The sequence below is a fragment of the Canis aureus genome, chromosome X (assembly GCF_053574225.1).
Source record: "Canis aureus isolate CA01 chromosome X, VMU_Caureus_v.1.0, whole genome shotgun sequence".
Lineage (NCBI taxonomy): Eukaryota > Metazoa > Chordata > Mammalia > Carnivora > Canidae > Canis > Canis aureus.
Genome location: NC_135649.1, coordinates 42,586,921 through 42,599,503, shown reverse-complemented (window position 1 = coordinate 42,599,503; position 12,583 = coordinate 42,586,921). Strand labels below are relative to the sequence as shown.

The following is a 12,583-nucleotide window of genomic DNA, read 5'->3' as shown; positions in this document are numbered from 1 at the left end:
TATGAAAAAATAGTCATAAAAAAAGAAAAAATAGTCATATTGCAAGAAATAGCAATCTTCTCCTCCCTGCTGATTTCTGTTCTCCAATAAGAATAATATTGACGGGATCCCTGGGTGGCGCAGCGGTTTGGTGCCTGCCTTTGGCCCAGGGCGTGATCCTGGAGACCTGGGATTGAATCCCACGTCGGGCTCCCGGTGCATGGAGCCTGCTTCTCCCTCTGCCTGTGTCTCTGCCTCTCTCTCTCTCTCTCACTGTGTGCTTATCATAAATAAATAAAAAAAGAATAATATTGAGCATTTACTTTGTGTTGAGCATTATTCTAAGCCCTTGTAAGCATTAACTCATTTAATCCTCTCAAAAGCCTCATGAGATAGAAGCTGTTATTATTCCTCTCTTAAAGTGAGAGAATGAGGCTCAGAGAGGTTATATGATTTGCCGAGGATCACCCAACAAGTAAGGGTTAGAGGCAGGATTCAAACCTAGGGAGTCTAGTGCCAGCATCTACACTTTTCCAACAATGCCAAGCAATTTCAACTCTGTTAAGTATTTCTGATGCCATGATATTTACATTTCTAAATAATATCCTTATATTGCTATTCCCCCCCCCAATTTTAGACATTAACAATTGACTTCTGCAAATCTGAAAATTTTTCAGTCATCATTTCCTTAAGTACTTTTTAAAGGATTTTATTTATTTCTTTATTTTAGAGAGAGAGAGAGTAAGGAGGGGGAAGTACAGAGAGAGAAGGGGAGAATCTCAAGCAGATTCCACACTGACTGTGGAGCCTGTTGTGGGGCTTGATCTCATGATCCTGAGATCCTGACCTGAGCCAAAACCAAGAGTTAACTGGTTTACTTAACTGACTGAGCCATTCAGGCACCCCCTCAAATATTCTTTATGCCACCCCCTTCCTTTCTTATTCAGACTCCAATTGCATGTCTGTTAGGCTGCTTAAAGTTGTTTTCAGCTCACTGATGCTGTGTTCATATTTTAGCTATTTTTTCTCTCTGTATTTCACCTTGATAGTTTCTTAAGCTTCTATTTTTTTATTTGAGAGAGAGAAAAGGAGAACACAAGTGGAAGAGGGGCAGAGGGATAAGCAGACTTCCTGCTGAGTAGGAGCCTGATGAGGGGCTCGATCCCAAGCCTCAGGGTTCATGATCTGAGCTGAAGGCAGATACTTAACCCACTGAGCCACCCAGGCACCTCTTGTTTTGATCATTTCTAATGACATGCCTTGGCATTCACTAACCTTTTCTTCTGCAATGCCTAAGCTGCCATTAATTATTATAGTGTAGTTTTCATCTCAGACATTGTAGTTTTCATCTCTAGAAGCTCAGTTTGTTTTTGTTTAAGATTTTGTTTATTTATTAATGAGAGAGAGAGAGGCAGAGACACAGGCAGAGGGAGAAGCAGGCTCCATGCAGGGAGCCCGACGTGGGACTCGATCCTGGGTCTCCAGGATCAGGTCCTGGGCTGAAGGCGGCGCTAAACTGCTGAGCCACCAGGGCTGCCCTAGAAGCTCAGTTTGGATCTTTCTATTAGCATCCATATTTCTACTTATTGTATTTAGCTTTTCCTCTAGCTTTTGAATACATGACAGAACATGAGAGATTCCTAACTCTGGGAAATGAACAAGGGGTAGTGGAAGGGGAGGCAGGTGGGGAGGATGGGATGACTGGGTGATGGGCACTGAGGGGGGCACTTGACGGGATGAGCACTGGGTGTTATACTCTATGTTGGCAAATCGAACTCCAATAAAAAATGTGCAAAAAATGAATATATGGCATGCAATGCTAATTCAAAGAGATGTTTGCACCTCTATGTTTATTTCATTATTTATAATAGCCAAGATACAAAAGCAACCTACATGTCCACTGATAAATGAATGGATAAAGATGTGGTACACACACACACACACACACACACACACAGAGGATTATTACACAGCCATAAAAAAGGATGAGATCATGCCATCTGCAACAACATGGGTGGACCGTGCTAAGTGAAATAACTCAGACTGCTTGGACTGATTTCACTCATGTGGAATCTAAAACAAAACAAACGAATAAACAAACAAACGAAAAAGCAGAATCAGACCTATAAATATGAAGAACAAACTGATGGCTGCCGAGGGAAATTGGGTGGGAGATGGAAGAGGAGATGGAGATAGAGGCTTCCAGTTATGGAATGCATGACATGGGACTAAAAGGCACAGCATAGGGAATATAGTCATGATATTGTAATAGTGTTGAATGATGACAGATGGGAGCTCCGTTTGTGATAAGCACAGGTTAATATACAGACTTGTTGAATCACTGTGTTGTATAACTCAAACTAATGTAACATTGTCAACTATACTCAAATAAAAAATTAAAATCAAAACGTGGACAGAGCATGGAATACAGATATCCTATCATAATGTCTAATACTATTTATTTATTTATTTATTTATTTATTTATTTAATAATAGATTTATTTTTTATTGATGTTCAATTTGCCAACATACAGAATAACACCCAGTGCTCATCCCGTCAAGTGCCCCCCTCAGTGCCCGTCACCCATTCACTCCCACCCCCCCGCCCTCCTCCCCTTCCACCACCCCTAGTTCATTTCCCAGAGTTAGGTATCTGTGTCAGTTCTTGGTCAGTTTCAATTGATTACTTTTTATCCTTAAGGGTTGTATTTTCTTCCTTTGCATATCTGATAACTTTTTTGGATGTCCAACATAATGAAATTTGTCTTATTGGGTGCTGAATACTTTTGTTAAATATTCCTGAGCTTTGTTTTAGGACACAGCAAAGGTGCTTGAAAATAGCTTGATCCTTTTGGGTTTCATCTTTAAGGTTTGTTAGGTGGAATAAGAGCTTTGTTTAGTCTAAGGAACAGTTTTCTTCACTTGTGAGGCAAGACATTTCTGCATACTACACTGAGTGCCCCCATGCATCATGAGATTTTTCCTGTCTGGCTCTTAGGAACAGACACTATTACAGCCCCTTTGTGAGCACTGGGGATTGTTCCCTCTCATCTTTTTAGGTGGCTCTTTCCTTGGCCTTGGGCAGTTTCCTCATATGCATGTGTTGATCAGTTTTTTGTCAAATACTTAAGAGGGGAACCTTCCAAAGGTCTCCAGAATTCTCTCTGTGCAGCATCCTCCTCTCTGGTACTCTGCCCTGTGAACTCCAGCCAATTTATTCTACTGGACTCTCAGTGTTCTGAATTAGGGACTTCATCAGGCTCTGATTTCCCCTTCATGGACCATTTTACTCTCCTGATTTTGTTGGAACAATTTTTCCCAAAGTCTTCTAAGAAAGAGTACATGGGAAGTAAATTTTTGAGAACCTTTTTGTTTAAATTTTTTTAAAATTTATCTTCACAGTTGATAAGTTGGAAACAAATTTCCCTTATAATTTTGAAGGCATGGCTCTGTTGTCTCCTAACTTCCAAAGTGGGGTTGAGAAACTCGCTGCTAAGTTTGATTCTTGATTTTTAAAATATGACCTATATTTTAAAATCTGAAGCTTTTAAGGTCTTATCTTTAGTCCAGCTTTTCTGAAATTTCTACAAGATAGGTGTTGGTGTGGGTCTTGTATCATTCATTTTTGTTGGGCTCTAGGTAGGTCTTTCCTATCTGAAGCCTAGTGACTTTTCATTCTGGGAAGTTTTCTTATATTATTCACTAATAACTTCCTCCCATTTATTTTCATTCTCCTCTCTTTCTGGAACTCTAATTAGACAGAGGTTGAACATTCTAAATTTTTTTCTGTGATTTTTTAAATCTTTCATTTCCTAGTTTTCATGATACTATTTTCTTATGCTGTTATCTGAGATGGTACCTTAATTTTTCATCCATTCCTTCTATTAAAATTTTAATTTCAGCATTCTTATTTTTATTTATAAGAGCTCTTTCTTGATCTTTGCTTCTTTTTAGCATTCTGGCCTGGCTTTGTGGATACAAGCTATTTGTTTATCTTCTTGAAGATACAGACAATCCTTTAAGAAGCATCTTCTAAACTGCCCTGTTCCTTTTCTCTGAGTTTTAGTTTCTGTCTTTCCCTAAATGTCTGGTAAGCTTTTGGCTGCCTGTTTGAATTTAAGCACTTGAAGATGACTGGAAGACCTGAGGGGATGGGAACAATTTGTTGCATGGTAAATTTCTCTATAGGATAAAAAGGTGAAACACCAGAATTTTATTGAGGGGAACTCCAGGGGACCCAAGTTTCAGTTCTGTAGGTGTTTTCTCTTCAGTCCATTTCCTCTGGAAGCAATTCACCAATCTCCTGGTAGCTGACGAGGGGTGTAAGCCTGGCTGCCACCACTCTGGAAGCCGGGCAAGGAAGGGTTGCTGAGGGTTTTAAGACTACTTTTAGTACAGCATCAAAGCTCTGCACAGAGTAAGCCTCACATCTCCTGCCAGGGTGAGGGAGGAGTAGTCTCTGGTAGAGTGGATCTGGGGTCTAGCTGTTCTGCATACAAACTTTCAACTGTCTGCGGCACAAAATTGGCTTGATGTTGTTGGCTTCCTGACCCAGCTTTCTCTGGTCTGTTTTTGGTTACCGCTCATTTCCATCCCCTTCTAGCTTCCAAACATTTGTTGACAATCTCTTACTTGCTGGCATTTTTTTCCATTCTCTTTGTCTTTGTGGATTTATGACATTTCATTCTTTGACTGTCATTTCAGTGGTATTTCATGAGAGCAGAGATAAAACAAATTTAAACCGCTGTATTTAATCATCCTCACTTACTAACTCTCTGAAATGTCTTCTGCCCCTACCACACTATTCCAAGTGTTCTTCCTGAGGTCACCAAATGGATACCTTGTTGCTAAGTCTAATAGACATTCCTTTGTTTTATCTTATGGTTTTATCTTATTTAATCAGTCAGTAGCATTTGTCCCTACTGACGATTTGTACTTGAAATTTCTCTGACCTCAGCTCCCATGAACACTCCTGCTTTTCTCCCTACCTACCTAGTTCCTTTTGACCTTGTGAGCAAGTTGCCTTTGACTTATTCCTCTAATCCTATTGTTTTTTATGGTTCTGTTGTAGGCTCTTCCCTCTTATCTTGAGAATCATCTGCCCAACCTAAATATCTTCATCAGTGGTTTCTCACAGGGTCTGAAATACTTCTCCACTAATAATAATTGTAATCATGTATTAAGGACCAATACTTCAGTTAAAATGAAATTTTAGCTGGGAGAGTATTTCTTCCCCCGTGCAAATGGCACTTATCATGTTCCTTGAGAGATAACTAATGTTTTGCTTATACATATTAAACATAGAAACATACACACACTTGCATGTTACCCCAATGCCATTTTTACTCATCCTTAACCTTCCAGCCACTGTTAACATTTGGGAGTATAGTATCCCAATAGTTATTTATTTATTTATTTATTTATTTATTTATTTAAGACTTTATTTATTCATGAGAGACCCACAGAGAGAGGCAGAGACATAGGCAGAGGGAGAAACAGACTCCCTGCAAGATCCTGATTCAGGACTCGATCCCAGGACCCCAGGATCACAATCTGAGCCAAAGGCAGACACTCAACCACTGGACCACCTGGGTGCCCCTAGTATTCCAATATTTAGATTTAATGTATATTTCACAAACAGAAGGTCGTGTTGTATATGCTTCATTATACCCAAGTTTGAAACATAACAAAATATCATGTTCTTGTCTCTGTTATTGGATATTATCAGATACCCTGATTTTCAGTGGCCTCATAGTATTTCATCTTTTGATGTATACCATGTTACTTAGCTCATTCCCCATAGTTAGACAATTAGGTTACATACGGTGTATTGAGTGCCCTTACAGTTGTATATTTGCATACACCTCAGTTATTTCCTTAGTAAAAAAAAATGTATGAAGTAGATCTGTGGTGTCAAAGAATACTTGCATTTTCATCTGTGTTGGTATTTAATGCCAAATTGATCTCCAAAATTTGTTATCAATTTCAGTCCTAATAAAATATGTAGGCATTATCTAATTCAGGCACAAAAAAGCTCCTATAATTGTCATTCTTTATTATCTTAAACACCATGTCATTTCAATATGCATTAATTTGATTCTTCATGGAGTTGGGCTTTTATATATATTTGTTAGCCATTTGTTTTCATGTTGTGTGAATTAACTTTCTGTTTTGTTTGTCTACGCTCCTGTCACTACTCTCTTCTCATTCCCAGACACATTAAAATCTCATCTGCCTCCAATTTTGACCCCTTCCAGTCCGTCACTGCAGCCAGAGTGCTCTTCCTGAAACATAAATTTGAGTATCACTCCTCTGCCTGAAATGCTTCAATGGTTCACATTGCTCTTTGGATAAATTGCAAAGTTTGCAACATGCCCTACAAGGCCCTGCATGACTTTGCTAATTCCCCAGCCTTTGGGCAAGAGAGAACACATTCACATCCACATAGTCTCTGCTTACCTAACTCCTACTCCTCATGTGGGTCATTGCTTAAAATGAAATTCCTCTGGGGAGATTTCCCTTAATGCTCAAGTCCCTACAGGTGGGTCTTGTGTTACACTCCCTTTGTAGTAGCACTTCTATTGCCTATTTTATGTCTTTTCCCTCCATGAATGGTGAACTTTGTGAGGCTGAGCACTACAATTGTTTGTCTCCAGTGTAGCTAGCACAGTGCCTCGCACACTAGTTGTGCTCAGTGAGTATTGGATGGATGAATGGATGGATGGACAGATGGATTGATAGATGGATGAATGGAAGAAAGAAGATTGGGGAGGCCAAGACGAAATTTCATGAGCCAATTTTCTGCTCGAACTCTTGCCCTAAAGAGGTTGTTGTCTTCTTATTCATCCAATCCTGGAAAAGTGACCCATTCAGTGTGAGACCTGAAGATTATACTGAATTAGTCTTTTATTTATTTCTCCTGGCCTACAGTTTGTTCCTAAAATATCTCTATTTTCACAAACAGCCAAGAGCTCTTGTTGGTAGAAGTGTAGCATGGTATAACAGCATGAGGATATATGTTTAACTCCTCAACCCCTTCTAAGTATTTCACCATAGAAGTTTCCTCTCTGGTCTCCTTACATTTATTTAATACCTCTTCTGTTCACTCTAATTCCATATTGTTGCCAAGTTTATGTTTCTCTTCATTCCATCATTTGCATGCTCAAAGCTCTTCATTGGCTCTGATTCAGAAGGTCTGTCACAGGGCCTCAACATGTATGTTTTGGTCAAAACTCCCCAAGATAATTCTGATGTGTAATCATGGTTAAGAATTGCCAAAGCACAGAAACATTTACCTTAATTTTTTTAAGAGCTGTCTAAATTGGTTAGAATCCAGTGACCATGGTTCAGTTATATTTCTTTTTTTTTCCTGACCCTTACTGGTTGTGTGACCTTAGGCAAGTTGCTTGAGCTTTCTGTGTGTCATTTCTTGTTTACACTGTATCTTATTGTCATTTACAAAATGGAAATAACATTACTACACAGGATTATGGGAAGAGGTAAATTAAAGAATGTGTGTAAAGTGCATGCATGGTCTCTTCTATCTACTAAATGCTCAATAAATGTTAGCAGCTGTGGTGTTGTTAGTCATTGGATTATCCATTCAACAGTTACTTATTTGCCATGTATCCAACACTGTTGTGGGTCATGGGCAATATGAAAGGTACAAAATATAAACCGTGCTCTTGAGATGCTTAGAACTAGCTGGGGAGATAACATTATATAATAATAAATAATAATAAAATTAAATGTAAATATAAAAGAGTGAACAAAATACAGTATTCAGGTGAAGGCTTGAATTCAGCCCCAGCATGCTAGCTTGTTGATTAGCATAAAAAAGAGAAAGGAAAAAAAAATATCTCCAACTGCTCTTACTAAGCCTTCAGAGGTCTAGTTTTGATCCTGCCTGCCAGATGGAAAATGATGCAGAGGGGAAAATATCCTGTATTTACTTCTCAAAATTAAGACAGGATGGGAGAGTGTGTTTGAGGGGTGAACATATGTGAATAAATATGGTATAACCCTTAATTGGTTCCTGATGATTAAAATTTAAATGGTTTCCATTGAAAAAACACAGATATGATATTTTTCACTTAATGAATCAAGCCCTCCGAGTCATTTATTTTTGCCTTGTTGAACCAGAAATCAAACATTGGATAAAGGTTGTAAACCTATTTTGATGTATGTTGATGTACTTTTCTCTTTTCTAGGGTCGCTATGGCAACAGCGTCTTCTCAAGTTCTGATTCCAGACATCAATTTTAATGATGCCTTTGAAAACTTTGCTTTAGATTTTTCCAGAGAAAAGAAACTGCTGGAGGGGCTAGATTATTTAACAGGTGTGAAAATACTGTGGTTTCCTTCCTATTTTAACATATTTGTCTTTTGGTGATCTCTTACTGTTAAGGTAATCAGAAAAGGACTATATTTGTAATGAAAATGCTTTTTATAACCTTTAAGGCAATATGCATACCTTTTTAGATGGAATATACTTTAGCTCATGTAAGAGAAAAGAAAGATAATGTGTCAAGTATTTCTGGAGGCAGACGAGTATACTATCATACCTAAAGGTCAAGAAAAAATAAAGACGTTGCTGATGGATTTCTCCTTATGAGCCTATCAGTAATGTATTGTCACTTGTTGTTGAGGGGGTTAGAACTCAGGTGGCAATTGTGGGATACTAAAAATGTCCTGCATAGGTACAAGTGCCATTCAAATGGTTTTAAGGACATTTGAGGAACTGACAGATTAGGAAGAAAAATGTAAGAAATATCTGGCTTACAGACAGTTTTAGGAAATGAGGGATGCAACTAGCCTATTAAAAATGCTGGCTACAAAAAAAATGCTGGCTACCTTATTGAATGACCATGAGAAAAATATACACGTACAATAACTTTGCATTTGTCATTATTTTTGTTTCTATATGAAAATAACTGTCATTTGTGGGAAAAAATCAGAAAGGGTGACAGAACATGAGACTCCTAACTGGGAAATGAACAGGGGGTAGTGGAAGGGGAGGTGGGCAGAGAGATGGGGTGACTGGGTGATGGGCACTGAGGGGGTCACTTGACAGGATGAGCACTGGGTGTTATACTATATGTTAGCAAATCAAACTGCAATAAAAAATATACAAAAAATATTAAGTCTTCCAATCCATAAACACAAAATAAAATAAAATAAAATGACTGTCATTTGTTGAACATCTGTTTTATGCCAGACACTGTGTATTAATTTTATATTATAAATATCTACAACAAATCTATAAGGTATTTATCATCCCTTATTTCACAGATGAGGGAACTCATTAATTTGTGCTTGGCTATACTGCCAAAAAATATATGATAAAGCTTATTTTAGAATAAAAAAATAGGTCGAAGGTCATGCAATGAGAAAACCACATGACCATGTTGCTCCGATATTTACATGTGTGTTTGTACAGGGAGAGTAGACAACTGGGCAATCACCTCCATACCTTAGGCTTATATATACTTTGCCTAAAAATATCATAATCATTGAAGTCCAAGTGGTTTGGGGGAACTTGAGGTCTCAGCACTCGGCTTTGGGTTGTTTGGTGTGTGCCATCTAAAGCTTCTTTTTAAGAAAACCTCCTCTCCTTGAGATGTTGAGTGGGGCAGCAAGAGTAGCAATTGTTAAAATTCCCTAGCAGAGAGTGTGCCTTCCTCATCTTTTTTTCCACCTTTCCTTACAGCCCCAAACCCACCATGTATCCGAGAGGAACTCTGTACTGCTTCCCATGACACCATTACAGTCCACTGGATCTCGGACGATGAGTTCAGCATCAGCTCCTATGAGCTTCAGTACACCATATTCACTGGCCAGGCTAACTTCATCAGTAAGTCATGGTGTAGTTGGGGCCTGTGGCCAGAGATAAGGAAATGTAAGGAAGCAGTAAGCTGCTCAAGATTGGCCGGGGCGCCACGAGGCAAGTGTTTGTAAGACATGTTAGGTTGTTTAGTATAGTGTTTCGTAGACAGTGCAAGCTCCCCCAGGGCTTTGCAAAGACTATTGCTGGGTGGACGAGCAAGTTGTGTATTTCCTTGCTGGGCAGTCACTGGGGGCACTCCTATTTGTTGATGAAATCCTTGGCCTTTCCTCAGTTAATCCATGTCACTCCATTCTCCTGGGTCAGAACCCAGCTCAGAATTCATTCCTGAGTGACTAAGCCACCATCATTCCTGATTCTATGCGTGTGAACATCTATCTCTCTCCTTGGCCCTTCTTCCACTTCATTACCATGGTAAAATACATTATGTTTGAGGACAACTACTTCCTTTCCTGTACCTATTTGTATCAGTGACCACAGTGATAAACCTTCTGCCTCTGTCGCTGTCCCCCTTCTCCCTTTCCTCCAAGAATTGCACTGAACACAAACATGTGCCTGTGGGCCACAAAATGAAAGATGTGCAAAAAGACGTCACTGAGCTCACATGTTAGTTTCACCTTCAGATGAATTGGAGCAAGACAAGGCAGGATAGAAACTTGCCTCATCGATTGCCAGATAAGAGGGATCCACCTGCGAGTTCCCCTCTGTGTGGCAGGGAGCACTGGAAAGCAGAATTAAAACTGGATTCAAGACTGGAACTGATTCCCACCTTCTGGTGCACTCTAGGGTTCCCACCCTGATCCGCATAGCTGCAAATTCATATTTTCTTTTACCTTCACACTTGTGCTTCTGTGTCTGACTTCTGCAGGCCAACATGAGAGGAATTTTTCCAACAAAACCCTCCCAATAGGCTTCCTTTCCCTGTTTTACAGCAATTCTGGGCCACAGGGTGGGCTGGGGGAGGTGAGAGGACATTGGAGGTCAAATTCTAAAAACACTTGCCTCGTGCAGCTCCAACCTAAGCCACTTGGCCTGGGTAGCTGTGCTCCTAGGTGTTTTTTCAGGTTGCAGAGTCACAAACCCTAATGCCTCTCCAGCATGCTTTTCTGCACTTGTCTCTCCTGCTCCAGGAAGTCTTATAGCCAGCGACTGTCCTCCTTCCTGAGTGTGGGAGAGAGCAGTGGTCTCTTGAGAGCTGAGACAAAAGTCCAAGTGACAAAGATCTAAAGGCTGTCCTCTCTATTTTCTTTTTTTTTTTTGTCCTCTCTATTTTCAAAGACATATAGTCCTTTGTAAATAGGAACTTAAAGGATAATTCTTAATAGCAATAGGATCATAGCACCTGATTTGGAAGAAACTTTAGAAGTCATTTAGGCTAATCTTCCCTTCTATCAGACAACCAGTAGATGATTTTCCTGTCTCTACTGGAACATTTCTAGTTCCAGTGATGAGTAGCTCACTTCTAACAAAACAACCCATTCAGTTGTTGTATAGCTACAAATAATTGTCAGTGCTTCCTTCTAGAAGGCCTAACTCTTCCTCCTAGTAAATAACAATGACAATAATAATTTATATGTGCATTATGCTTTGCCATTTATAAATGCTCCCACATACATCATCTCACTTAGTCTTCATGAGTTCTCCCTTAGCCTTATGAAATAGATGATACCAATTCTATTGTATGGATGAAGAAGCTGAGGTTCAAGTTAAATGAGTTGCCCAAGGTTACAGAGCTACAAACTGATGGAGTCAACGTTTGAACCCAACTCTCTCAGACTTCAAGCTTAATGTTTCTTTTTTTTAAGATTTTATTTATTTCCAAGCGAGATAAGCAAGAGCACAAGCTGAGAGGAGAGACGGGGAGAGGGAGAAGTAGATTCCCTGTGGAGCAGGGAGCCCAATGCGGGACTGTGTCCTAGGACCCTGTGATCATGACCTGAGCTGTAGGCAGATGCTTAACCAACTGAGCCACCTGGGGGCCCCCAAGCTTAATGTTTCTTGAATTACACCCATAGCTACCAATTAGTCTTAGTCCTGTCCTTTTGTGCTTCACTAATAAACCTGATCCATCTCTTCCATGACCATTCTTCAGATAATTTTAGGTAGTTCTCATGTATGTCCCTTCTAAATTTTCTCTTCTCTAGGCAAAACATCCTTAGTTCTTCAAATTGCTCCTTATGTGACTTGGTTTCAGGCCCTTTACTGTCATGGTATCCTCTTTAGGCACACACTCCTGTGTGTCAAAATGATTTATAAAATGTGCTGTCAAAAGGTGAATACAGTACTCCAGAACTGGTCTGACCACCTCCGAGGATCTTTGGATTGTCTCTCTTGTCCATTAGCTGATGTGCCCCAGCCCTGAACCTTCTTATTCCAGTAGTCACACTGACTACTGAGTGTTGACTACTGAGCATGTAGTCAGTTGAAATCCCTAGGCATTTCAAATCCTTGATTGTCTAAACTGAAATACAACTCCTTGAATTCATCCCTATTACATTTCATCTGATTAGCTTTGACTTCACATTCCAACCTGCCAAAGTCCTTTTAAATGCAGTTTCTGCCTTCCCAACTTGCCTTCTGTGTCTTCTTCCAGTTACTGATAGAAAAGCAGAATAAGGGGCGCCTGGGTGGCTCAGTCGGTTAGGTGTCTGCCTTCAGGTCAGGTCATGATCCCAGGGTCCTGGGATGGAGCCCCAAGTTGGGCTCCCTGCTCATTGGGCAGCATGTTTCTCCCTCTGCCTCTGCCTGCTGATCCCCCTTC

General features: G+C 39.9%; 1 protein-coding gene across 7 annotated transcripts in view; it reads left to right on the top strand.

The window, feature by feature from the left end:
- Positions 1 to 12,583, top strand: part of MID2 (midline 2) — a 201,053-nt gene that overhangs the window by 176,406 nt on the left and 12,064 nt on the right. For 6 of the 7 annotated variants that reach the window (XM_077890085.1, XM_077890083.1, XM_077890086.1 and 3 more), the window contains exons 6-7: positions 8,190 to 8,317; positions 9,688 to 9,921. In XM_077890085.1, coding sequence (XP_077746211.1) covers positions 8,190 to 8,317; positions 9,688 to 9,921 — 362 coding nt within the window. The remainder of the gene's footprint in view (positions 1 to 8,189; positions 8,318 to 9,687; positions 9,922 to 12,583) is intronic. The other variant, XM_077890082.1, reaches the window with a different exon arrangement.